A 27964-nucleotide genomic window follows, 5' to 3' on the forward strand; every position below is an offset into this window, starting at 1 on the left:
GTGTAAGAGATTTGTTGTTAGACAGTAGTGGTTCATGATCATGGAGGCTGGGAGGGCCCACCATCTGCCGTGTGCAAGCTGGAGATCCAGGAAAGCCAGTGGCATAGTTGGAAAGCCTGAGACAACAACGTCAATTCTAATCCAGATCTAATGGCCTGAGAAACAGAAGTGCCAGGGGCAGATGATCAGTGTCTCCGCTCACCAATCAGGCAGAGTGAATTCAACCATTTTGTTCTATTCTGGCAGTCAGTGGATTGGGGAAGGCTATCTGCTTTACTCGGACCACCAATTCAAGTGCTAATCTCTTCTAAAAACACCATCACAAACGCACCTAAAAATAATGTTAAGCCAGCTATTTGGGTATCCCATAGCCTAGTCGAGGTTGACACACAATTAGAAGGGCTTATTAATTGGGGCACCTGGGTGGCTCACTCGGTTAAGCGTCTGCCTTCAGCTCAGACCATGATCCCAGGGTCCTGGGATCAAGCCCCACAATGAGCCCCACAATGAGCCCTACGACGAGCCCCAGGAGGAGAACCAAGTCAGGCTCCCGGCTCAGTGAGGAGTCTGCTTTTCCCTCTCCCTCCTCCCAACTTGTGCATGTTCTCTCTCTCAAATAAATAAATCACAAAAAAAGAAGGGCTTATTAAATCTTTTTTATTAATTTCAGAGAATTCTATCATATCTGAGCTATAAGGAACCTAGACCTTAGAACTTACTTGTACCAGATGAGAAAAATGAAGCCTAGAGCTTAAACAATATCCTCCTAAAGCCATGCAGCCTAGAAAGTTTTCCTAGGTAAGGAAGAAAAAAGAAAGAAAATAATGAAAATGCACTACTACCCACTTTCTAAACATCTAAACTACAAGCCGTGAATGATCATTTACGCACCAGGAAAGCTTCAGCCCTTTTGATTTATTCTACCCATTTTCAAAAAGACCGAAGAGGGGCGCCTGGGTGGCTCAGTTGGTTAAGCATCTGCCTGCGGCTCAGGTCATGATCCCAGGGTCCTGGGATGGAGCCCCACATCAGGCTCCCTACTCCACTGGGAGCCTGCTTCTCCCTCTCCCTCTGCCACTCCCCCTGCTTCTGCCCACTTAGTCTCTCTCCATCAAATATATAAATAAAATCTCTTAAAAATTTTTTTCTTTGTTCTTAGAGGGGAAAATGTGCATCAGAATTTTAGGAGAATATATTTTTATTCAATGAATAAAATGGGTTTTTTTAAACATAAATACTTCCATGAAATAAATCCCAAGTACTACATTAAAGTTTTTTCAGTACAATTTATTCTTATTACACTTTAATTAGCATTTATTAAGTATCTTAGAAATATTATACTCAAAGTAATAGAACTCCAGAGAAAGGCCATTAACTAAGGCGAACAGTCTCAGTGTGTCAGCTTCTTAGTTAGCATGTTCGCCTCTCCACTACACATACTTGCTCTCTGGTGGTTTTTACTGTGTAATGGTCTTCAAGATGCGGCTGAAGCTTGAATCTACATCTGGTATCAGGCCAAGTCTGTAAATCCATGAATATAGGTCACTGACTGCGTTTAGGATACAGTTAATAATGATGAATCTGAAAAAGACTGGCTATTCTCTTGGGAGAAGAAAATACACCCCACCTAAGTGGCAGCTCAGTTTTCTAAGAAACTCAGAAAAGAATCATCAGCAAAGGGAAAGAATCAATGATAAGGAGAGGAATAATACTCTGAGAATAGAGTAAATACAATATATACACACTGGAGTAAATAGGCTTCTCCTGAGTCCAAGTTCTTACTTTTATTTTTAAAAGTCTGATAAAAATGTACTCAATTACATTTTATACAGTAATATTTAGTGAACTTTGTCCAAAAAGACTTATGTTTTAAGTTCATTTGTAAAAATAACAAAAGCTGTATCACTCAATCTCTGGTCAATAAGGAAGGAAGAAAAACCTTGCTAGAAATGACAATTTCACACAAAAGGCCAGGTGACATAAGAATAGTATATTAATATATTTTCTTTGTATTTACAATAAAGCCATTTGTTAATACTGTGATAGAAAAAATATTATGTAGTATGTAGTATTATGTAGTAGAGACAGGCTTTGAGAATGACCACTCCTCTCACAATAAAAACATACAAGGATTTCTCCCACAGCTAAGGTACTTCTCAACATGACAGTCTTGGGTGAAGGTAAAACTGACAAAGTACTTTACCTTATAGATCAGCTATATCCCAGAATCAAGAAATCAAGGGTATTACCATTAAGCAAGCAGCAAAAAGCTGTTTAGTTTTTCTAGGACCATCTAAATATAGTAGTTACCATGTGAGAATTTAATTTTACTTTGAATTATAAAAAGTAAAAACACTAAATTGGGTAACTGTATTAATCAAAAGCAGTCCCAAACAAAAAAGCCATCAATAAAAATGAAATAAGGCATTCTTATAAGTGTATCATGCATAAAAAGGATAATTACATAATACACACTTTAATGACCAGACTAATAAATAAATGAGGTAAATTTTTCAGTTATTGAAACAAATCAACTATATTTAACGACTTAAGTGTTGCGCTGCCACTGTTTCAGTTTCCAAATATAAAGTAATATAATTAATCATCTAAAAACTGCATACTCTGAATGTTCGCTTTTTTTTTTGATCCCCTTTTGAGATAGTAAAGGGAACTGTGTAACAAAATATTATCTGAATATAAATTATCAACACCAATATAATACAATTATCATATAATCGCCATTTTTATATGCACAGTGCAAATACTGTGAAAGCTAGAAAAAAAGATGACAATAGACTGGCCAGAATTTTAAATTTCAGACTAACCCATGATAATCTAGAACAGGAAAAACAAAAATAAAATTTAAAAATAGACAGAACTTGATCTCCTTTCCAAATTCGATAATCCACCAACATGCAGCTTCTAAACAAATTACCTCAAAGTTAAAAAAAGAAAATGTAAATCTCTTTTTGAGCTTTAGTCTTCAAGTTTACGCTCTTAAGGAAGACTAACATTAGCAAGAACTGTAATACTGTTTTTAAAAATCTAGAATCTTTGCTAATTTTGTAACTGCTTTCCCTATTTTAGTTATTATTAAGGGATAAGAGAGAAAAACATTAAATGATCAAGTAAAGGGTATGTATAGCCAGTTCATGAAATATATTAAGTTGAATCAGTTGGATCAAGAATTTCCTACTATGCTGCTACTAATTATCTATAGCTACCCTGGAGTAGTAATTTAGAAGGCGTCTATCATAACTACTGACAGTACTTTTCATAGTATATCAATTTCCATTTTTACTTTCTTCTCTCCCTTGCCAATTACATGCATTATTTTAACTGTGTGATAGGAAATTTTATTTTACAAACTCATTTCAAATTACTGAAGAGGTGATTTTAACACATAAACCTGCCAATCCTGAGATGACAATGATGATGATGATGATGATGATGATGATAGGAAAACTAAAACCCAGATGACTTCTCACTCAAATTTCTGCTTTAGTTTCTTTTGGAAGATGGCTGGCAGAATAGAAAGAAGAGCCAAAATCATTAGAACAAATACTGAGTTCCAGGAAACAGCTTCCCCTGCTGTTGTAAGCTGGTACAGTGTTGTTCCTGCTTTAATCGCTACAAAAGAGGGAGGTGCGACACCTAAAATAAAAAAATAAAAACATAAACAATCATTTTTAAAAATAAGATTTTGTAATATACTTTATCTTCACAAAATTATCCAGAACTCATAACAGCACTGATATTATTATATCATATCATATATATTATTATTATTATTATGTAATATTTTAAACTGATTCAAACAAATCCATATTTAAATTTTTTAAGACTTTATTTATTTATTTGACAGAGAGAGACACAGCAAGAGAGGGAACAGAAGCAGGGGAAGTGGGAGAGGGAGAAGCCACCTTCCCGCAGAGCAGGGAGCCCGATGCAGGGCTCGATCCCAGGACTCTGGGAGCATGACCTGAGCCGAAGGCAGACACTTAACGACTGAGCCACCCAGGTGCCCCCATATTTAAATTTTTAAAAATTAAAATGTTCTCTGTGTGTAAAAATGTCTTGTAAGAATATACTGATCTCCATTTTGGAAAAACGTAATTTAGTTTAAAGCCCCTTACATTTATTTCCATATAAAGAATTAAATCTTTCATAACTACCTCTGAAGGATAATGAATTTAAAAACTCAAGAAGAATTTCCAGAAAATAATTTACAACATTTATCAACAGCTTTGACCCAGCAATTTCAACTTTAGGAAATACTAATGCAGGGGTGCCTGGGTGGCTCAGTCGTTAAGCGTCTGCCTTCGGCTCAGGTCATGATCCCAGGGTCCTGGGATCGAGCCCCGCATCGGGCTCCCTGCTCCACGGGAAGCCTGCTTCTCCCTCTCCCACTCCCCCTGCTTGTGTTCCCTCTCTCGCTGTGTCTCTCTCTGTCAAATAAATAAATAAAATCTTTAAAAAAAAAAAGGAAATACTAATGCATATAAGCAAAGATCTAGTCTCAAGGATGTTCATTAATGCATTATAAATAACAAAACTCTGGAAATAATCTAAATGTTCAAAAATAAGATTGAGTAGATTGTCCTTCATCCTTGACAGAATATATTTAAAAATGAAGTGGTAGGAGATACTCAGAAATAGAAAGATACTCAAAATATAAGAGCAGTTTATACAACAGCATAAGTGGAACTACATTTTGTTAAAAACCAGAACAAACTGGAAAAATTACTTTAGACCAAGTTGAAGTTAACTAAATCTCTAGGTATTCCACCTGTAAAATAAGGGGATAGGGATAAAAATCCTCTCTTCTGATTCCATGAATGCAACACTATTATACAAAATCCAAAATTATCCCTGCTAAGATTTTTAAGTTTGTCAACGAATTTTTTTAAAGTAGCAACAAAATACTGATTTTGATTATTCTTTTCAAGATCTATAAATACTAACTTAAACTTTGACAGTACAAGAGAATCTGTTCATTTCATTGGTATCTAAACAATTCAAATTAAATTAGAAAAGCAGAATACTCTTACTAAAGAACCATCAGAATTCACAAAATGTATAAATGAATCTTTATGTCCACTAATTAATTTTAAAATTAAGTGCCAGCTACTTGAAAGCAAGAACATTTTATTAATCCTTGCTTCTCCCATACTTTGGTAATGCCCATAATAAATACTGATGTCAATAAAAGTAGGATCAACTTTCTACTGAACATTAAAGTTCAATATTTCAGTATGTGATTAAAAGACAAGGGAGTAAATTATTCAAAAAGGGCACCTTGATTTTCTTTTCTCCCCACCAAGGGAGAGAATGGAGTTAAATAAAGTCTTGCTCAAATCTGTATGATTACAAATATATCCAATAGAAAGTACACTTCTTTAACAGAAGTAACACAAAAATACTTAAGTCAACACAATCCAACAAACATTTCTGAGTATCTATTTACGTATGCCAGGCTCTGTGCCCAAGAGTTATATATGGTGCTGGCACGTGTGCAAAGAACACGAAACCCAGGCCAGCCGGACACTGTTAGGTATGTACACAACAAGTTCTAACACAGAGTAAACTTACCTAGAAAAGTGCCAATAAAAAAAACTTTCAATGGCACGTTTATCACAGGGGATGTAATATTAATAAACCAATTAGGCAGAAATGGTGTTATTCTCAAAAATATAATGTAGTTAATGAGATGTTCTCTATGACGCTCAACCTGTCATAAGAAAGAAACCAGTTAGGATCAAGATAAGGCCAATACTGAAAATAAGTTGCTTAATATAAAATATTTATTTCAAATTCTCATTCCCTGATAGTTCAGAATGTATCCAACAGAAATGATCAAAAAAGGAGCTTGAAAATGACAATGAACTACTTATCACATGCTCTTTACCAGAGCTAAATGAGATGAGTTTTTGTTTTAATTGTACTTACAGCTTAATGTTACACTACTGAAGATGGTTCTACATCTGCCTAGCTAATATGGCTCAACAATGACACTTTACACCGCAAAGAGCAAAATGAAACTTAAAACTATATACAAGATACACATCAGGTGACTAATATTTTAATGCCTTTAACTTCCTACAATGTAAAGGGCTAGTATAGCACATCACTAAACCTAGCCTCCAATTTAATCTTTATTTTTCTGTTGTTATGATACACACTACACGAGTGACTCATTCATTAGATAAATGAGATTGAACAAGTATATGGAGATATTTAGCCAGTTAAATAAAAGCACTGATTATAGGTTATACTTCTAGATTTTGCTTTACAAATAATGATGGTGATTTGCAGTGAAATGCTTAATTTCTCATTTCCTAGTCTGTAAAGCAAAAGGGTAAGTGTAAGGCAGAATGATTTCTACAATTCCTCTGGGATTTAACTAACAGGTTGTTTCTTCTAATTCTTTATAAAAATAAGATTTTCTTAGCAACACCGTATTAGACCTTTCTGTGTAGTGGTGCTTATATTTATCATCGCTTGTCTTTGTAGAGATCCTGACTGAAGGGAACAGTCATTTCTACTGATGAAATGCATTCAAGGAGTTGGCTGATGTAAGTTTTTCAGGGACCCACTAGACTGGGCTGCATCAGCACAAAACAGGGAGCGTGTCCACATATGTGAATGCTTTCACAGACACGTTGACTTCTCCGCTCTGAACTTACTAGGAATGAAGAACTAAAACTACTGTTACAGTACAGAAACTTAATATTTGAAATGATTAACATTCATTATTTGCCCACCACTTTAATTTACTTAGGTCGAAAGATCATTTTTATTAAAGCCCTGAGTCTGGGTTAACTCATATAGGGACTATACATTGACACACTGACCTCCCAATTAGCCAAAGAATTATGTTAAATAACTTAAAAATACATGTTTACCTGTTGTGACCATTTTACTGCTTTCTCTGTTAGGTATTTGTATACAACTGGCCTCCCAACTAAATAGGAGAGCATATAGCAGAATGAGGCCCCGAGTCCAGAACACTAGGAAACAACAAGAAGCCGTAAGCATTGTGTACTTTTCCATCTTAGTCACATGGATATATTCACTTAAGGAAAAGCTCAACTAGTATATTTCTTTTGGGGTTAAGGGACGATACTCTGCATGACCTCTCTTGTGCAGAGAACAAGAACCCATTTGATCTAGTCCTTTCTCAGACCAAATTAGGACTAAAATGAGACCGTCTGAAACTAATTGGCACTTGTGATTAAACTTAGTGACTATATCCAAATAGTTAAGGATACCATCTAGCCTAAGAATAAAACTTAAAGAGCCAATTCTTTTTTCAATTGCTATGCTTGAAAATACCACTTCCAGCCCTGGACTTAACTCATTGTGCCCACCAACACTCCTGGACTATTTGAATTACAAAACACAATAGGAAGGAAAGGCTAAAACAGAGCGTATAAATGCAATTAAGTCTGTGATGCCCCTGTTCTAGGAAAAAAAACAAACTATAACATCTGCTTATGGGAGGACTTAAAAGATACTACTTTAACATTAATCACCTCTTAAAACTAATGAGTTTGTGCTTACATAGACTGGTGGGACTAGATGCCATCCTTCTCCCTCATCATTCTATCAAAAGCTACTTTTTTTCTAGTCTCCCAAATTCATTTTATATACTTACCAAACAAACAAGAAATAAGGCTAGCGGAAAGGGATAAAGAAACCCTGAGAGTATACTGAGAAATATAGAGCCCGGGATAGCAAATGTTTGCAAGCTGTTAACTTCTAAGTTAAGGATTAAAACATAATAAAATGGAATTTTTAAAAGACAAATCAAACATTTCAGAGAAAAAAGCATCAATATAGAAGTTATATTAATAAGATTATATCCATATCTCAGTATTAATAAAGTAAAATTATATCTAATTTTTTAATTTAATTTTAGTTTAATTTAAGTTTAAAAAACCTACAACTCAGTTATAATGCCTTTAACTCTAAACTGACCATTTGCTAGCACTATCATATATACAATGCTAATAAGAGTGTGTTACTAAAAGAAAAACCAAAACAAATACCCGACATGTACCAGATAAAGAACTGGGCAGTTTGGCAAAAGAAAAGAACAAAAGAAAAAAAAAAAAAAAGAACAAAGAAGGTCTCCAGTAATCTTATAAATATGCTTCTCTAATGCATTCCATTTACTCCTAAATGTGTTCAGGAAACACGATTTCCATGGAAATCTAGGTACATATAGGGTTTAATAATTACTTGTTCTAATTTAACTTATAAACATCTACCTCAATTCACTACTGATTTAAAAAAGGACAGGGGTTACAAAATATAGTAAAAATCACAAATCTTATTTTTAAAACAGAATTATGTTGTTTACTACTTCCCTCTTGTTCCCAGTTTTGGTGTGGAGCCCCGCCCACCCCCAGCACCTTTTTAAAACCCCTAACACGATTAACTTACAAGTCAGTCAGACTAAGCGAATTCCCTCAACATCTACCCTTCTTTAAAATTTCTATCTTCACTCATTCTCCCACTCTTCTTTTCATCTAGTTCCCACTTTATTCATGTTTTCATCTCAATCTCCTCTGTCTTCTTCCTGGCTTCTTTTATCTTCAGCTTCTTGCTCTTCTACAGGATCCCTTCTGTAGGAAACTGCTCAGATGCCTATGATCTCAAGAAAACCTAGGCTCTCCTTGACCAAGGTATTATATCCAGCTACTGCATCTCATCTTCACTTCCTCACAGATTTTTTCCTTGTCCCCTTGCAACCTGACTTACCTATGCACCACTCTACGGACACTTCCTCCTAGCCAAAAATAATGATTTTTTTCCTGTTTCTTTCTTCATTCTGATTTAATTGGTTTCAAAATTATGTAGAATATTTACCTGGTTCTAAAGTCAAATCTACGCAATGAAGTACATCTAGAGAAATTTCACCTCCATCCCTGTATCACATTCTCTCCCCATAAGTAAACACTGTTATTGGCTTTTTTTTTTTTAATGCTATGAAGCTGTGTCTATTTTTTTTTTAAAGATTTTATTTATTCATTTGAGACACAGATAGGGAGAGAGAGAGAGCATGAGCAGGGAGAGAGGCAGAGGGAGAGGGAGAAGCAGGCTCCCCGTTGAGCAAGGAGCCCGATGTGGGGCTCTATTCCCGGACCCTGGGATCATGACCTGAGCCGAAGGCAGACGCTTAACCATCTGAGCCACCCAGGTGCCCCCTGTTATTGGCTTTTAAAGATACTCTTTCTCGGGGCGCCTGGGTGGCTCAGTCGGTTAAGCGTCTGCCTTCGGCTCAGGTCATGATCCCAGGGTCCTGGAATAGAGCCCCACATCGGGCTCCTTGCTCAACGGGGAGCCTGCTTCTCCCTCTCCCTCTGCCTGCAGGTCCCCCTGCTTGTACTCTCTTTCTCGCTATCTCTCTGTCAATAAATAAATAAAATCTTTTTAAAAAAAAAAAAACCCTTTCTTTAAAAAAAAAAAAATATCTGCATGTGTATGTGTGTACTCATATAGATAAAACACAGCATACAAACTTACTATTCTGCTCTTTGCTCTTTTCATTTAAGGATATAGCCTGGGGGTAATAATGCCTTAATGGCATAGAGAGACCTTTCTCATTCTTTTAATAGCTACAGAGTCCACTCTAGTGTTTAGATTTACCATGGTTTATTCAACCAGTCCCCTATGGACTACATTGGGTATGGATCCTTCTAACTGAATATTTAAAATTCTGCATGTCCTAAATAAAAGCAAATATTTTCTTCCTTTCCCAACCTAAATATGGTCCTCTACCTATTCTCTTTTTTTCAAAAGGCCAAAAATACAAAGCCAAAGAAAGGTAACCAACAAGAACAAAACTGGCATAATATTGATAACTGTTGAAGCTGGATGATGGGTACATAGGAGTTCATTATGATTTTCTCTACTTTTGTGTACATTTAAAATTTTCCATAATAAAAGAAACTTTTTAAATTACTTAAAGTCCTCAATGACTACCCAATACCAAATGAATATTCTAAATTCCTTAGTCTGGTACTCAAAGTCCTCTACAGAGTGCAGTGTCTAGCCTACCCTCCTAAACTTATTTCTCTATCCTCCCCTTCTCATACCCTAAACTCCAACTAAACTGGATACCCGATCACTTCTTAACCATGCCCTGTGCTTAAAAGCTCTGCTCTAGACTTACTCCAACTAGAATGAAACTGTGCCACGTCTCTACCCATAATTCCCCATTGCTCTAGTAGTTGTTCTCCTTTTGAACGCTCAAAAACACTAGATTTCTACTTAGCATATAATTAATAACCCAAAAGCTGAGAGGCAAAATAGGGCAAAACAAAATGACTTTCCAAAGTAAAGAGAAACTATATGCCTTGTTCCCAAAAACCTTATAAAAGTCAAATGAAAAAAATGAACAAAGTTTTTATCTTACCTGGGGAAAATATTTTAATTCATGGTTACAGTGTACAAAGGCAAAATAACTTTAAGTCTAACACTACGGTTTTCCCAGATAGGTTCTAAAATAGAATTAGTAGGAAAAGGCAGCAGTTATGGATTTCTTAAAAGTTTATATATTATTAAATTACTTTACAAATAGCTGCCAAGGGCGCCTGGGTGGCTCAGTCGTTGAGCGTCTGCCTTCGGCTCAGGTCATGATCCCAGGGTCCTGGGATCAAGTCCCACATCGGGCTCCCTCCTCGGGGGGAGGCCTGCTTCTCCCTCTCCCACTCCCGCTGCTTGTGTTCCTGCTCTCGCTATCTCTGTCTCTGTCAAATAAATAAATAAAATCTTTAAAAAAAAAAAAAATAGCTGCCAAATAACTTGTTGAAAGATAAGTGCATAATAATGATTCATTCTCTAAATTTTCCCTAATTGGATTTTTTCTCACAATAAATAAATGACAAAGTTCCTACATACAGCACACTACCTAAATAAAAATGTATTCTCATTAGATGGATAAAGGAGTAATGTTTATATTGTCAGCAAAAGATTTTGTAAATGTACCCGTAACAAATTGTTTATGCTGGGAATAACTGGTCCAGCATGTTTAAGTATATACTCAAAACATTTGTATAAGGAGGCAAATATAGAAACATATATATATGTTAAGTATATAGCATCTAATCTAATATAAATCCAAGAAAAGAAAATGCTACTGAATTTTAGGAGAAAAAGTTTTAATTGAGAAGTCCAATAACCAAAAGCAATTCAGGAAATAAAAGAGGAAGCCAAAATAGAAATAGTTTGAGAGAAAAAAGAAAAAAAAATAGTTTGAGAGAATTCACAAAGTAACTAATTTAACTTTTAAAAATAAATGCTGGTTGGGGGGATGCTTGGGTAGCTCAGTTAAGCCTTTGATTGGATTTCAGCTCAGGTCATGATCTCAGGGTCATGAGATCAAGCCCTGCGCCTGGCTCCGCACTCAGCAGGGAGTCTGCTTAAGAGATTCTCTACCTTTCTCCCTCTGCTCCCCCACCATGAGTGCTCTCTCAAATAAATAATCTTTAATAAAAATAAAAATGGTGGTTTAAAAGGGATAATGATTACCTTTACAAAATCAAGAGATAATTTTTTTTTTTAAAGATTTTATTTATTTGACCGGGGCGGGGGGGGGGGGGGGGGGGGAGGAAAGCACCAGCAGGGGGAGTGGCAGAGGGAGAGGAAGAAGCAGGCTCTCAGCTGAGCCAGGAACCCAACATGGGGCTCGATCCCAGAACCCTGGGATCATGACCTGAGCTGAAGGCAGACACTTTACCGACTGAGCCACCCAGTCACCCCGATAATGTCTTTCATTAACTGAGAAGATTTGAAAATAAGCTGGATTAAAATAAAAAATACAAAAAATCGGATTAAAGTTAAAGCCCATAAATTAGAAGATTAATCACCAGTAGCATAAGCCGTTTGAAAATATGCAGGAAGAATAAAGCTAAAGCTATTTTCCTGACTAGTTAATACAACATATATTTCTATAAAACGAATACATACCAATAATTATTTTAAAAATTCATATCCTTTTAATTGACTAATTATCCTCTTAAGATCTTTTTACAAAGAAATCATTAAATGGAAGAAAAAAATCATGAACAAGAAGATTCATAACATGACAAGTAGAAAAGTAAAAAATTAAATACAAATTATATCTTCAAACCTAAGGGAACATTTTTTTAAATTATGCTGTGGTGACTATTAATTCAAAATAACTAAACTAAATTAATCAACTAACTAATACAATAATAAATTAAAGAGATAAATAAAATAATTATCTTGAATAATACAGAGGAAAGGAAAATGTTTATAAGTGAAATAAGCAGAATACAGAAGAACTGGTAATAAATATTCAGAAATAATAACTGAGTTGAGATAGGTTTAAGGTGAGAATGTTTCCCATTTTAAGTTTTCTATATTTTACTAAATATTACACTGCATTAACAATTTTTAAAAGAAAAAAGTTATGCATAACTAAACAGTACTTTTAAAACTTCTTTCTTGAATAAAACTAGAAAACTTTTTTTTTTTTTTTTCAGTTAAAAGGATACAAAATATATGTAGCAAAATAAGCTACAAGTACTTGTACATAAAAGGTGTCCTTATATTTGGATAAAACTTTTCCTAGGGCCTTGGCATCATCCATATCTCTGGGAACCTTCATATTCACTCTTTCTTCTCTAAAGAAATAAAATTAAAGTGAAAAATTTTAAAGCAGAAATTTGCCAAGATAATTAATATCAAAATCAAAGTTCAAAACATGAAGTTTTATCCAAAATGATTTGATGCTTGAATATTAACCATAAATTTGTAAGTTTTAAGTTCAAAAGTCTATAAATTATTTGTTTTTAATGCTTTATTATGATTTCATGAGACCTGCAATCTATATATGAAAGTTCAGGATGACCCAAACTAAATTAGGTTAAAAGCATTTGCTCCAACACTGGTATAAATTTTGAATTAAGAAGTGAACTACTGATATTAGCATATTTAAAACATATTTAACATCATTTTGGGTAATCCTCATGATAACCTAAGGTCAATAATTAATTAAAACTAAAATTAAGTAAAATTTTTGGTGATTTACAGTTCACATCTTTTCTGGAATATCCCAGCTCAAAGTTAAGATAAAAACAGAAACATTTTTCCTTTTCTATTAATTTTACTTTATATTTGGAACTGAATGATTTCTTGCTTATAAAAGCCTGATAATTTACCTCTCTGTTTAATGTATATCGTGCCCATTTGTTTACATGATAAAATTCAACTGATCTTGCAGAACAATGACAGACTGCTGCCTATGTTCTATAAAGATAGCAAGTAAACTAAAATGTGTTTTCTCATTTTTAAATTTAAAAACTAAAAAACTCATTATAGGGGTGTGCACGTATGTATGCACCCACACACACACACAGAAATAAGCAGAACATAACAGGTTTATAATAGCATACTTATATACAAGTCATGTTATCATTCTTAGAGCAGACTGAGAGCAAAGGCCATCTCAATCTATACTCTATATTCTTGCCCTCTTTCAGTCAGCTCTTTACTTCCTCCTCCTTGATCAAAACCAGAAAGGATCTAAAATTCAATCATACTAATATTAACCTATCAATAGAACAGGTTAGCCTCCCAAAGGCATTTACACTGATGTAAGAAATCAAAGTACTAAAATAAAAATAAGTTTAACTATAAAATTTCAAGCATAAGGAATTGTTAATAAAAGGAAGTTAAGAGGAAAACAGGAACTTCCGAACACCTTGAAATCACATTTCACAGTTACCCATTACCACACCAGTCTGGTCCTGTGTTGAAAATCTAACTACATTTTAGTAGTCCTTCGGAAATCTATGATTACACAAGGGTGGTATTACTGTTTAAACAGCCCTGGGAAAAAAATAAAAATAATTTAAAAAAATAAACAGCCCTGGGATATTTTGCCTTCTTAAAGTATGTTTCAGGTCCATAATCTCTTCCCTAAAATTCAAAAACCTCTGAAAACCAAAAGTTCTTCATACTCTGTCAGCAAAAGTTGACCCACACTTACATAATTATTCATATAGTCTTTTATTATGCCCATTTCTATGCAAAAATATTAATGTATTTGATTACAGGATGCTGCCCCAGATCTTGCTGGAGGTACTACATAACATTTATTCCATGTAGTCTTTCCAAAATGGAAAAATTCTAAATTCTGAAACACATTTCACCCCAAGGTTTGGGCTAAGAAATTCTGGACATACAGTAGATAAGATATACAAGGTTTATACAAAGTCCATTTCACTGTGAAAACTACCTATTCAGACCATATCATTTTCATAACACGGGGAAAAGAAAAAGAGCTAGGAAAGACAGATGTGATGGGGATGGAAATGGATGAGTAGAAGCAGACAGAAACTGACCACAAGAAGGAAGGGAGAAAACATGGACGGAAAAGGGGAGGAAGGCAGAGAAGAGCATCAATGGTTTTCAAACCGCAGATCAGTATCTTTCATGAATTTTAAAAGAAGTTTGCTTCGTCACTACTGGCATTAAAAAATAAATTAAATAGAATAATTTAGAAAATATCAGAGAACAAGACCTGTTGCATGAAACTTTAACTTAATTTTATATGTATAGATGTATGCAAGTGAGCAGGGGAGAGGGGACAGGCACATGCATGCACGATCATGATATAAAAACGTATTTCTTAATGTGGTTCTATTTTTTTTTAAAAATTTGAAAGCCATTTGAAAAATGAGGCTTTAACTAGAGGAGCAGTGCTAGGAAACCCCTGCAGATAAAATCAGAGGCAAATTTGGAAAGGAGTGTTTAAATAGCAGTGTCAATATGGACTTGCTACAAACCATGAGAGCTGATATACAATCACCATGACAGTTCTGTTGCTTAAGATTAGTTTAACTTTTAACCCATTTTTATTGATAAATGTCTAGGCATTTTTCAGTTTCTTTCTGTATACTTACTCACTAAGCTGAGGAAAATTTTTATATACCAAAAACATAACAAAAGCTGCAGATAAGAAAATGGACACCAATATAAGAAGTGACATTCTTGCTGACCCAGCTTCTGCACAGGCTTTTTCTGAAAGGGGAAAAAAAAAAAGGCTATAATTAAGATAAATATTTTAAAAAGACAGTATTCCAAGTCAGCAAATAATTTCCTTAAAGGCTTTCCTCCCCCAAAAACTTTTCACACTTTTGTCCAAAACACTGTTTTAACAGAAAATTTTAACTACTATTGTATTTGACATTTATTAACCAGGCCTATTACTTTTGGGGGGATATATCCATTTCAGAAGCATGAAAAAACAGAACACCATAATTTGAAGCATTGATTTGTTGATATGCCAAAGGGGAATAAATATTATCACTGACTTTCAAAATTGTTTACCTATACTGGGAGCTGACAGCATAGACAGAATGGCCTCTTAGGAAAAATGAGGTAATATGGCAATTACTTCAACTGTCATAAGGACCCAGAGATTGACTAATACAACCGGTGAATGTTACGCTTTTTTTTTTTTTACACTGAGGGCTTCAGAATATAGTTGAGTCTCAAACGTTTTCGGTGGCTCTCTGAGACCCCAAGAATGGCAGAATTTGTTTACATTCCCTCACAAGATAATCTTAGTGTTATCTAAAAAATTACATGCAAGATAAAAGTATGGAATGAGATCCAGGAGACAGCAAGCAGAAGAATGAGCAAGGCTGTTTTTACCAGGAAGCGTTAAATAGTGGGGAGGCTAAGATACCTTAGTAGTGCTCACTGGGGAAAAGGCAGAAGTGGGTGGCTCAAGTTTTATTGCCTACATTTGCCATTATCCCGTTACTGATAACACTCAGGGGATTAAAAAAAATATATGAATGCTATAGTAAGAATTATTTTTAGTTCTCTGAAAACTAAATGGATGGATCTACCACTATGCCTGTCCCCTAACTACTGTCTATGTAACTTTTATACACACTTTTATGAAGTATCCTAATCAAATGCCTGTACTTATTCATTAATTTCACAAATCCTTCTTCACATTTATAAAGGTGTATTAGACAGGTGTCACTGACTGTTCTACTAACACCCTCTTTCTCTGGGAAACTTTCCCATGTTCCCCTTCCCCCCGAAGGAGCTAATCTCTTTGGCCCTATTACAGTATGATTCCAACCCTTTACCCTCCCAAACACAGAAGGCTAACTTGCCCAAGGTTGGAGACCTAAGTCAAGTAGAAACACTTCATTATTGGCTGACCAAATTTTCTCTTGAAAATTTGAACTAAAACAAAGAGATGCTGTTGTCAAGAGGTAGTAGGTCTTGAGGCTGAAAGGTCAAGCAGTGAAAGCCACAGATAACAACATGGAAAGCCAAAGACATGTACCAGAAAATATAAGAGGGGAGAGTGAAACATAAACCCAGGGAAACTGGTTCATTTCTAACTTTCTCACTTTCCTTGAAGCCTGGCTATATTTCATTTCTTGCTCATGAATGCCGGTGAGATTGTCTCTTATATTCTTTATTCTATATTCTCTTTTTTACTGGAGCTGGTTTAAACTTATTTCTGCTCCTTTCAACCAAAAAGTCTTAACTAATTAAAAAATAAACTTCATTTCATCCCTTGTCTTATTATGGTAGTTTTATATATTTTACAACTGAATTTGTAAGATTTTGCTCAATTCTATGTTGAACATGGAGCAAGAGAAACCAACTAGCTCCATGCTACTCAAGGTGTACTGTGTGAGTTACATCATTCAGCATCACCAGGGAGCTTGTAAGAAATGCAGATTCTCAGGCCAACATCCCAGAACTACTAAATCAGAATCTGCATTTTAATAAGATCCCCAGGTAATCTGCATGTACATTAAAGCTTAAGAGGAAACAATATGGCCCACTTTACCTATCTCATAGGTAAGTAAACAGAAGCCCTAAGGAGGCTGCACTATCTATTAAAAAAAATTAAATCCTAAGCAACCGAATAGCATAAAGTATATCTCTAAAGCCCTTTAATATCCATTTATAATCAACTCATAATTTCTAGGGAAATACAAGTTGCTTAGGTTAGTGCTTGATATACTAGATATAAATTATTCTTACCTGGTCATTAAAGCAGACTTTCTGAAAGACAATATTAGGTTTATTAAGTTCTAGTATTTTGTGAACACTAAATTTAAAAAATTTTATCTTTTCCAATTTTCTGTAATCTAAACATTACTTTACTTTGTTATCATCTGAATCTAAAAGAGGACTTTTCTTCAAAAACCAGGTCACAAATAGAAACTTACTTGCTCATTTCATACTTCTGAAATTTACTGCAGGAAGGAAGGAATAGGATCATAAAGTAATATAAAAGATACCTTCAATGGAGTAATAAACCAGGCATGCCTGCCACTGAATATTCCAGTTCATTAATCCACTAATATATTTATATATATGCTTTTTTGCAGCACAGAAAATTAAACAGAGACTTTAAACATCTGAGGTGGTTTTCAAATATGAAAAGGTCTCTGCAGAATCTTATGATAACAAATGCCTAATTGTTCATATCTTTGCCCTGGTTATGATACCTAATTCAATGCATGTCTTGAGAATTTAAGAAATCATATCTACTTACCCTAAAAAGAAAAGAGTAATCAGCTAAAAGTCACAAAAATATCAGTGTGCACTAAAACTAATTCAACCAAAAATGTAGTTTTAAATAGCAAAATCTATGGAAACACAAACTTCTCACAAGGCTAAAATGTTATGTTCCTACTTTATTAAATAAAGAAGTAATCTACCAGAAAAGGAGTAAGAGTAATATATAAACATTAAGGTTTTGGGCATAGTTTTTTTTTTTTTTAAGATGTTATTTATTTATTCGATAAGAGAACGGGAGAGAGAGTGAGAGAAAGCACAAGCAGGGGGAGCAGCAGAGGGAGAGGGAGAAGCGAAGCGGAACTGGATCCCAGGACTCTGGGATCATGACCTGAGCCAAAGGCAGACGCTTAACACTTAATGATTGAGCCACCCAGGCGCCCCTGGGCATAGTTTTCTATGGGCTGATATCAAAGCAAAGACATGTTAACACATATATAGCCTGTACAATTTTTCCAGCAGCCTGCTACTTCTTAAAGGCATGTTCATTTTTTTTTTTAAAGAATTTATTTACTTATCTGAGAGAGAGAATGGGAGAGAGAGAGCATGAGAGGGGGGAGGGTCAGAGGGAGAAGCAGACTCCCCGCCGAGCAGGGAGCCCGATGCGGAACTCGATCCCAGGACTCCAGAATCATGACCTGAGCCGAAGGCAGTTGCCCAACCAACCGAGCCACCCAGGAGCCCAAGGCATGTTCATTTTATTTTTTTTAAAGATTTTATTTATTTATTTGAGACAGAGAGAATGACAGAGACAGAGAGCACATGAGAGGGGGGAGGGTCAGAGGGAGAAGCAGGCTCCCTGCCGAGCAGGGAGCCCGATGCGGGACTCGATCCAGGGACTCCAGGATCATGACCTGAGCCGAAGGCAGTCGCTTAACCAACTGAGCCACCCAGGCGCCCAAGGCATGTTCATTTTAAATCTACCTGGAATTACTTGCTCAGCCTTCACTTTTCACTTACTTCCTTGCTTGAATCAAGTCCAGAGTACAAAACGGACTGATACAAATAATTTAATATTATGAGCATCTTTTAAACTCTTCAAAACCAGTGCTTTTTCGTTTTTCATCCGGAAGATATTTGTAGACACAAGAATTACTGCTAAGAATAAAGGGCTGATTCCCCACCACCACGACCCCACCCCTTCCTTGGTACTTTTCTTTAGGATTTCTCCTCTGCAAGGTATGCACTCAAATGTAGAGTTGCTTAGGACCACCTGCTGAGCATCTATTATGTACAAAATGTTCTGCTCAGCCTCTGCTTTTAAGAAGCTGATACCAACATTAGCTACATTCCCAAAGAATGGCACAAAGGGGTTTTGAGTATATAGAAAAGCAAGATTACTAGGCTGGAGTAATGGAGACAAGATTCACAGAGCAGGTAGAAATTTGGTTGAAGACTGAAAGATGAGAAGAGTTTACAGCCTTCTAACCCATACTGTAGCTAAATACATTTTTAAAGATTTCAATAGGTTATATCATTCTCTTAAATTAAAAATCAGGGGCGCCTGGCTGGCTCAGTTGGTAGAACGTGCAACTCTTGATCTCAGGGTTGTGAGTTTGAGCCCCACATTGAGCACAGAGATTACTTAAAAATAAAATCTTTTAAAAAATTAAATAAGACATTTAACGTGTTAGCTCTAAAATTAAACTATAATATTTTTCTTCCCATTATTAACTTACCAGTCCTAAGTAAAGGGTCACAGGGAAGAAAGGTATCAGGCAACATTTAACTGGACTACAGAAACCACCCTGAGTGTTCCCTGAGTACACATTTTTCTGACTGCTACTTGTTGTCTTACAGTTGGATGATGAAATATATAGACATTTGAATAAAATTAACTGCCAGGTTTAACCTGATACCTATTTCCTGCATGTTTTCAAATTAGGCAAACTTTTTCAAGCATTGTGTTCAATAGTAACATAGAAAACAACTGATAAGAATGCAAAAAACACAGTGACATTCAATACTGAAGCTCTCCTTTCTTTCACACTAACTGGTGACTGCTAACTAGGGGGTATTAGCTATTATGAGTCAACAATTTTCCTTGAGTATAATTCTATTAAGTCCAGAGACTAGCATGTAATTGATTTAGAGTTCTAAACAGATAAAAATTGAAAATATTGTTTGATGATAATTCTACATCTAATTGTATAGCATGCATATTTATAATGTGCCTCCTCCCGGTTGCATTAGATGTATGTCATTTAGCATTTAGAGCTACCCACAACAGTACTTTATATATTCATTAACCTTCAAATCTTCCATCATAGTAATTCCCAATTTGAATCATCCCATTATCTGCTTTCCAACCTCCTCCAGGCTAAAGGTACTGTTAGAGAAAGTCAACATAACGTTCTCTTCGCCAACAAGTTCACATGCTTTTCTATGTTCAATTACTGGTTACCACTGGCAAACAATAATCCTTTCACAGCACTCTCTAAAAAGGCTATTTCAAGTCTCTTCAAGCCTTTAATTCTATCTTCATCTATTCTCAAACAATGACACTGCTTCAACACTTTAGTGAGCTCCCCAATCTCTACCTCAAGATCTGTTCCCCAAATTATCTTCCCTTGTCCCTTATCTTTGCATTAAATGCTAACATATTTCCTTTCAGATTTTGCTCCAAGAACTGTCTCTTCTCCATTCACCCTGTATCTTCAATTCTTCCTCTTAAGAGCACCTTTTCTCTAACTCCTAATATGCATTATCCTTTCTGAAAAATCATAACCTTAATGGCCCTATAGTAGCTCCCTATTTCTCTTATTATTTTCATATCAAAACCTTTTGAGGGGCGCCTGGGTGGCTCAGCCGTTAAGCGTCTGCCTTCGGCTCAGATCATGATCTCAGGGTCCTGGGATCGAGCCCCGCATCGGGCTCCCTGCTCCGCGGGAAGCCTGTTTCTCCCTCTCCCACTCCCCTTGTGTTCCCTCTTTCTCTGTGTCTCTCTGTCAAATAAATAAAATCTTTTACAAAAAAAAACCCTTTTGAAAAGCAAAATCTGGTGGGCCTGGGTGGCTCAGTCGGTTAAGCGTCTGCCTTTGGTTCAGGTCATGATCCTGGGATCAAGTCCTGCATCAGGCTCCTCGCTAAGTGAGGAGACACCTTCTCCCTCTGCCCGCCACTCCCCCTGCTTGTGCTCGCTCTCTCTCTCTGACAAATAAAATCTTAAAAAAAAAAAAACCATGAAAAGCAAAATCTTCCTAAATCTGCAAGATCTTAGGATCTTACTGCTGATCAGGTCTACTAGTTCTCAACACTGTGTTTTCTCAACCTACTTGATCCTACCATGAAGAAGCAAAAGACCCATCTCATTACAGGGACTCTAATAAGTTTCCATGGTCACAAGAATCTACTACAATATTTTTGGAAGTAAATTTTATTTCAAAGGCTAAAGAATTTTTTTATTATTAAAAATAAAAAATGGTAGTATCATCAAGTATAAATTCAAATAACTAAGATAACTATAAAATACAAATAACTATTAAGACCACACAGAGAGAGAATGCATGTTTGTAGGTAGAAGAAACACCACTGCCAATTTTGTATAAAGGCTCATTCTCTAAGGCTTATGCCCTATAACTGTGCTGCCATTCAATCCACACACCCTCACTCTCACCTAACCACTTTCACATGCTTCCCCCCCTCCATTCACTAAAGGCTGAGATCAAGCTTATAGTAAACTTCTTCCTAATCCTAAAAGAGTCATCATCCATTTAGATGATCCACCCAGCCTCAAAATTCTTAGACCTTCATTTCTACTCAACTTTAGCCACCTACTTCCAATGATAAACTAAGTTCTCACATCCCCTGAGACTGCTCTACCTTGGACTTTTAAATCCCAATGTGCCATTCCTCGATCACCTTTATTCTCTTCCTGAGCTTACTCCCTCCATTTTCTCCCTTCTGTGGGCCCCTCACTTTTCTTCCTTCCACGCCCAGCCCGGATTCCACAGTGTATCATCTGAAGCAGCACCTTTGAGTGGAATCCTTACCCTTTTCTTAAATCTAATCAAACCCAAAATCAGTGCTACAAGTTCACCTTCTTCACTAAGATGGCTGAGCACAAAGAGAAAAACCATGAGTTATCCATCATAGAGATCTATGTCTTTGGGAAAACTAACTTAGCCTCATTCCTACTCCCATTTTTTTTAGGTGTCTAACATGAATCAGGTTGAGCCAATTTGATTACAGTGATAGGTTCAAGGACAAGCATTATCTGAGACAGTCTAATCAGAATGAATATCTAGACTTCTATTGGTAGTGCTAGGAAAAAGATTCTCAAAGTTATCAAGGAAGGATTTAATTTACCTGGACCTTCAAGAGAAATCAACCTTAAGGTAAAGCTGACATTAAAGATGTGAAAGAAATCAGATCCTGGTATCACTGGGCCACTGTTCCAGACTGAAGCCAGTGAATCCCACTTAATCTCTCAATTTTTTAGTTATATAAATCAATCAACTTCCTTTCAGCAAGGGTTTCAATTGTATTTTCTATTGATGATAAACACAAGAATCCTGATACATAATATTTGGGTTGAGACTGGCATCAATAAATTGCACTAATACCTTGGTTGATGTCTAGTTGTCAGTTTTAGTCTTAGTTCCCAGTTATCAGTTAAGAGCTTCCTCCTTCCTCTAAGTCAGTACCTTGCTCATACCAGATGCTCAGAGAATATGTATTGAACCAAATGAGCAAGGCAGGATCAAGAACAGACGTCTGAGAGGGGTTTACTATCCAAGTTTGAACAATATTGTCTTCTAAAAGCAGTAAAACCAACTTTGAGATAATGTTTCTCAAACATTTTTGGCTGCAACCACAATAAGCAACTTTATATCATGAACTGGTACACACAAAATCAATAGAACTAAAAAATAAAATTCAAAGAACACTTATGCCTTACTACATGCAAAGCACTCTATTTTCTCTTCCATTTTTAAAAATATCTCATCATTACCCATCAAATTGATTTCACACTGCTAACAAGGACGATGACCTCTATATATTGAAAAGCACAGGGGCGCCTGGGTGGCTCAGTCACTAAGCGTCCGCCTTCGGCTCAGGTCATGGTCCCAGGGTCCTGGGATGGAGCCCCGCATCGGGCTCCCTGCTCTGCGGGAAGCCTGCTTCTCCCTCTCCCACTCCCCCTGCTTGTGTTCCCTCTCTCGCTGTGTCTCTCTCTGTCAAATAAATAAAATCTTTTAAAAAAAAAAAAGAAAAGAAAAGCACAGCCCTACGAGTTCTCTCTTTTTTTTAAAGTTTTTCTTTTTTAGTAATCTCTATGCCCAATGTAGGGTTCAAACTCACGACCCCAAGATCATCAAGAGTCGCATGCTCTCCTGACTGAGCCAGCAAGGCATCCCAGAGTTCTCTTAAATCAAAATGGGAAACTTCTATGACTTGCTAATACATAGATCAGCCAGGACAAATAACAGAGAAGAAAATAAATACCCCGGTCCAGGCACCCTTGCAGATAGATTAGATCAAAAGCCTCTTAAGTGCTTCTACCTCTTGTCTTGTTTCTTGTCATTCCTCAACAATCAAGAATTAGACTTTCAGTGTTATTGCCTTGCTCAAGTCTTCACAGTGGTCCTCAGTCTATAAGGCTAAGATGTGAGACGAGAGACTACAGTCATAGCAAGGGACCCACTAAATGTACAAAACACTGCATGTAGCATGTAAAATACTTGAAACATACACACAATGACAACTATTTGTCAAAGTTAGGAAGGTGTGTCAGTTATAAAAATACAAATTCATTTAAAGTGTCATGGAATTGGGCGGCTGGGTGGCTCAGTCGTTAAGCGTCTGCCTTCGGCTCAGGTCGTGATCCCAGGGTCCCGGGATCGAGTCCCACATCGGGCTCCCTGCTCTGCGGAAAGCCCGCTTCTCCCTCTCCCACTCCCCATTTGTGTTCCCTCTCTCTCTGTATCTCTCTCTGTCAAATAAATAAATAAAATCTTAAAAAAAAAGTGTCATGGAATTTATAGGAACATTCTATTACTATGTATTTCTCAATCAAGAGTTACTAAATTTTTTTTTTAAGATTTTATTTATTTGTCAGAGAGAGAGAGAGCACACATGTGCATAAGCGGGGGGGTAGCAGGCAGAAGAAGCAGGCTCTCCGCTGAGCAAGGAGCCCGATGCAGGACTCGATCCCAGGACCCTGGGATCATGACCTGAGCAGAAGGCAGACGCTTAACCAATTGAGCCACCCAGGCATCCCATTACTAAATTTTTATCTCTTCTCCAAAACCTGTAATCTTTTTGAATGCCAAGCTAAATACCACCTGCAATTAACAAAAATTGTTTATTGTAATCCAGAATATTGGCTGCTAAGTAGTTACTAACGACATCACATCACCAGCTGATTAACACCAGTATCCAAACTCTTACCACATAAGGGATCTACAAAATCTTTTGCCCAGAAAATAAATTCCTAACACTAATTAAAGAGAGACAGAGGGGCGCCTGGGTGGCTCAGCCATTAAGCGTCTGCCTTCGGCTCAGGTCATGATCCCAGGGTTCTGGGATCAAGCCCCGCATCAGGCTCCCTGCTCAGCGGGAAGCCTGCTTCTCCCTCTCCCACTCCCCCTGCTTGTGTTCCCTCTCTCGCTGTGTCTCTCTCTGTCAAATAAATAAAATCTTAAAAAAAAAAAAAAAAGAGAGAGAGAGACAGAGACAAAACAGAGAGGCAGAGAAGAAAAAGAAAACACTGGGAATCACTAATTAACAAGATGGATCAAAAAAGTTCCTCTGCATTGCACTTAAATCCCTGTGTACCAACACCATTTTGACCATGGCCAACCTTATCTCCTACAAAAACAGAAATCCTCCACTCCCAACAAATTAATCTCTTTATTGACATTAAACTTCCAGCTTAATGTTTCCCCCCCGCCAGAATCCCCTTACCTTCTAACAATCCAAACCCTACTGCTCCATGAAGGCATGCCTTCACATCTCCTATCTTCCTATAGATTTGTAGTCTACAGAAGTCATTTGACAGGGGCAACTGGGTGGCTCAGTCGGTTGAGCATCCGACTCTTGGTTTCAGCTTGGGTCATGGTCTCAGGGTGCTGGGATTGAGCCTCATGTGGGGCTCCACACTCAGCAAGGAGTCTGTTTGGGATTCTCTCTCTCCCTCTGCCCTCCCACCTCCGCTCCCACATGCTCTATTTCTCTCTCTCATAAATAAATAATTTTCTTTTAAAAAAAAAAATGGCACAGTCGGTTAAGCATCAGACTCTTGGTTTCGGCTCAGGTCGTGATCTCAGGTCATGAGATCAAGCCCCATGTCAGGCTCTCCGTGGAGTTCACTTGAGACCATCTCTCCCTCTGCCCCTCTCTGCCACTCTCTTTCTCTCTCAAGTAAATAAATCTTTAAAAAAAAATTGGGGCACCTGGGTGGCTCAGTTGGTTAAGCGACTGCCTTCGGCTCAGGTCATGATCCTGGAGTCCCAGGATGGAGTCCCATATCGGGCTCCTTGCCTAGCAGGGGGTCTGCTTCTCCCTCTGATCCTCCCCCCTCTCATGTGCTCTCTCTCTCATTCTCTCTCTCAAATAAATAAATAAAATCTTAAAAAAAAAAAATTGTCCTGAATGTGTCATCCTAATGATAAAATAAACAATTATAAAAGCACTTTGGAAGTGTCAAGGTTTTATTTTCTAAATAGCTTTAGGTTATAAAACAACAACAAAAATCAGTAATAAACAATTGATGCTACCACAAACCAAATGACAATCTTTAGGGATGCCCTATCTGGAAAATACTTTTTTCCCCAAAAGATTTTACTTTTTTATTTATTTATTTATTTATTAAGTTTTTTTTTTTTAATTTATTTATTTGACAGAGACACACAGCAAGAGAGGGAACACAAGCAGGGGAAGTTGGGGAGGGAGAAGCACACTTCCCACTGAGCAGGGAGCCCGATGCGGGGCTCGGTCCCAGGACCCTGGGATCATGACTGAGCTGAAGGCAGACACTTAACAGCTGAGCCACCCAGGCTCCCCTGGAAAATACTTTTTCTGAAAACCCTTGGATTATTGTCACTCTCCATAGCAGCATCTTCAAAACAATGTTCCTTTAATTTAGAGTGGATTTATACTTAGACAATTCATTTCTGAGTTTTTGAGTTATTTGACCCTACTGGGAAAAGTTTTCAATTAGCAATAATCGCACCTCAGATAAACCTCATTGGCTAGGATACCGCCACTGCGCAAAGCTATTTGGCCCTACCGTCTATAAGATGGAGAAATACCCAAATACTATAAAGCTTAAAAAGCCAAATTAGACTGGAGACATTTTAAATTATTTGAAAATAAAATACCATTTTCTGCAGGACACTCTTTAAAAAATTTATTCTATTTTAAATTTCAGCTGAATTTTAAACATACGATCTTCATGTATATAAAGACATGCTTTTAAGTGTGTAATACTTTATTGTTGACTATACTTATAATGTTGCTAGACAATCTTAAAAGACCCTCTCCTTACCCATCACTAGTGGTGGAACACATCAGTGTAAGCTGAAGACAACTTAATGGACATTTGTTAAGATCTCTTCAAGTTTATGGGCTTTTTAAAAAGCATTTTAAAAGTTTAATCATTTCCACTGTTGAAAAGCAATGAAAAACTCTATGCTAAGATGTAATAAAAGTATTTAGTTTCCAGGTATACTTTCATTTATTTATTTATTTATTTATTTATTTATTTATTTTTAAAAAGATTTTATTTATTTATTTGACAGAGAGAGAAAGCACAAGTAGGCAGAGAGGCAGGCAGGGGGAGAAGGAGAAGCAGGCTCCCGGCTGAGCAAGGAGCCCGACGTGGGGCTCAATCCCAGGACCCTGGGATCATGACCTGAGCTGAAGGCAGACGCTTAACCGACTGAGCCACCCAGGTGCCCTCTTTTTTTTTTTTTTTTTTTACTTTCTTTTAAAATAATATTTAAAGTCCTGAAAAATGGCAGAATGGTGTAATGCAAAAAAGCTTGAGAAGGAGAGATCTCAGTTCAATAGTAATGGCTAATATTTATTTAGCCTCCACTTCATATAAGCCATTACAATAAATGCTTTACATTAATTATTTTGTATAATGCACATGTTAAGCTAAGCAGACACTATTATTACTAGCATCTTTGTCATCCCCACCATACAGTTCAGACGCTGAGTTTTGAAAGATAACAAGTCCAAAGTCATAAATGGTACAGCACGGACTCACACCCAAGTGTTCCTGCCACTTGGAAGTGGCACCGGTACATAGTTAAATCCTTGCTCTTAACTACTACTTGACTAATCTGGCTTTGTGACTTTATGCAAGTTCCATATCCACCCTGGGCCTCAGTTTCCTCAGCGGTAAAAATAAAGCAGGAGTGCTGAAGTTCCTTCCAGTTCTGTCTAGCTTCAATATTGTCAACCTTACATCCACTCTGAGCTTCAAACAAGCCAGTGTCATTAGTTCTTTTATTGAATTCAACTACAACAGCATTTACGATGCACCTCCTAGGTGTCCGGCCTTGTGATGGGCAGCAGCTCAAGCCCAGGTCCCCCACCCTCTCTGCTCCCGCGCCCCTGGGTGCCAGCAGGGCCCCTTCCCCTCGCAAATCCCCGGGGCCAACTGAGGTCTTTTCCACCCCGAAGCCCCTCCAGCACACTCCCGCCTCTGGGCCAGCCCCAGCTCTGGTTCCGGTTCTACTCACCCTTCAGGTGGTCTCCGCTGCTCTGCGCCGTGACACCCCGCGTCCCCGCTGCCCTGTCCCCCACAGGGGTCGTGTGGAGTGCCCCCGTCTGCGATCGTTCAGAGACTCTGCCTTTCGCCATGGCTGCTGCAGGGAAGGTGGAGGAAGAGGGGTGATGCCGCCCCCCTTAACAACAACTCTGCCGCAGGCTCCTTACAACACCCAGGAGCCACAGCCACAGCCACTTCCGGGGCGACCACCTCACCTGAGACGACCTCAGCCCCGCGAGCACAGTGACGCTCCGCAGAAACCTACAGCGCCCACTCAGACTAGGCTCCGCCCCGCACCGCCCCCAAGCCTCGCGCGCTCACGCTCGCCCAGTAACCGCGAGACAAGTCAGGGTCCCGGCCCTCCCCATTCACTGTCCCGCCCCTCCTCGCGACTGCAGGGAGCATGCGCAGTCGCGGCCCCGGAGTCCCTTGGTGTGGCGCAGGACGCAGGCGTCTAATGCGCAGCACGCAGGCGTCTAAAGCGCAGCTTTAATTATCCGGAAGTGCGGTCCCTGAGACTTCAAACCCTTTGTCCCGGCCGCCGGAAGTGCCCGCGAGTGATTAGTTGGAGTTTCGCGGCGAATGCTGATTCAACTTCAACAGTTACTCAAGCTGCTATCTTCGCTCTGGTGGGTCTAGGTG

At 37.5% G+C, this 27964-nt stretch overlaps 1 protein-coding gene and 1 pseudogene across 3 annotated transcripts; both read right to left on the minus strand.

The window, feature by feature from the left end:
* Nucleotides 1-1759: 1759 nt before the first annotated feature.
* TMEM41B (transmembrane protein 41B) lies at nucleotides 1760-27964 on the minus strand. 3 transcript variants are annotated; one of them, XM_045894175.3, is made up of 8 exons: nucleotides 27849-27964; nucleotides 27294-27419; nucleotides 14940-15057; nucleotides 12528-12656; nucleotides 7658-7751; nucleotides 6906-7010; nucleotides 5593-5731; nucleotides 1760-3654 (listed from the first exon to the last, which is right to left on the minus strand). In XM_045894175.3, exons 2-8 carry the CDS (start codon nucleotides 27412-27414, stop codon nucleotides 3485-3487), a joined length of 876 nt encoding a protein of 291 aa, XP_045750131.1. In that variant the 5' UTR covers nucleotides 27415-27419; nucleotides 27849-27964; the 3' UTR covers nucleotides 1760-3484. The 3 variants fall into 3 exon arrangements, with proteins under 3 accessions (XP_045750131.1, XP_045750126.1, XP_045750129.1); XM_045894170.3 differs by lacking the exon at nucleotides 27849-27964 and adding an exon at nucleotides 27538-27670; XM_045894173.3 differs by lacking the exon at nucleotides 27849-27964 and adding an exon at nucleotides 27538-27654 and having other exon boundaries at nucleotides 27294-27416.
* Nucleotides 25738-25819, minus strand: LOC123858172 (U4 spliceosomal RNA; annotated as a pseudogene).

This window comes from Mirounga angustirostris, unplaced genomic scaffold, assembly GCF_029215605.1.
Source record: "Mirounga angustirostris isolate CCGP_5_RB_7025 unplaced genomic scaffold, mMirAng1.0.hap1 SCAF_13, whole genome shotgun sequence".
Lineage (NCBI taxonomy): Eukaryota > Metazoa > Chordata > Mammalia > Carnivora > Phocidae > Mirounga > Mirounga angustirostris.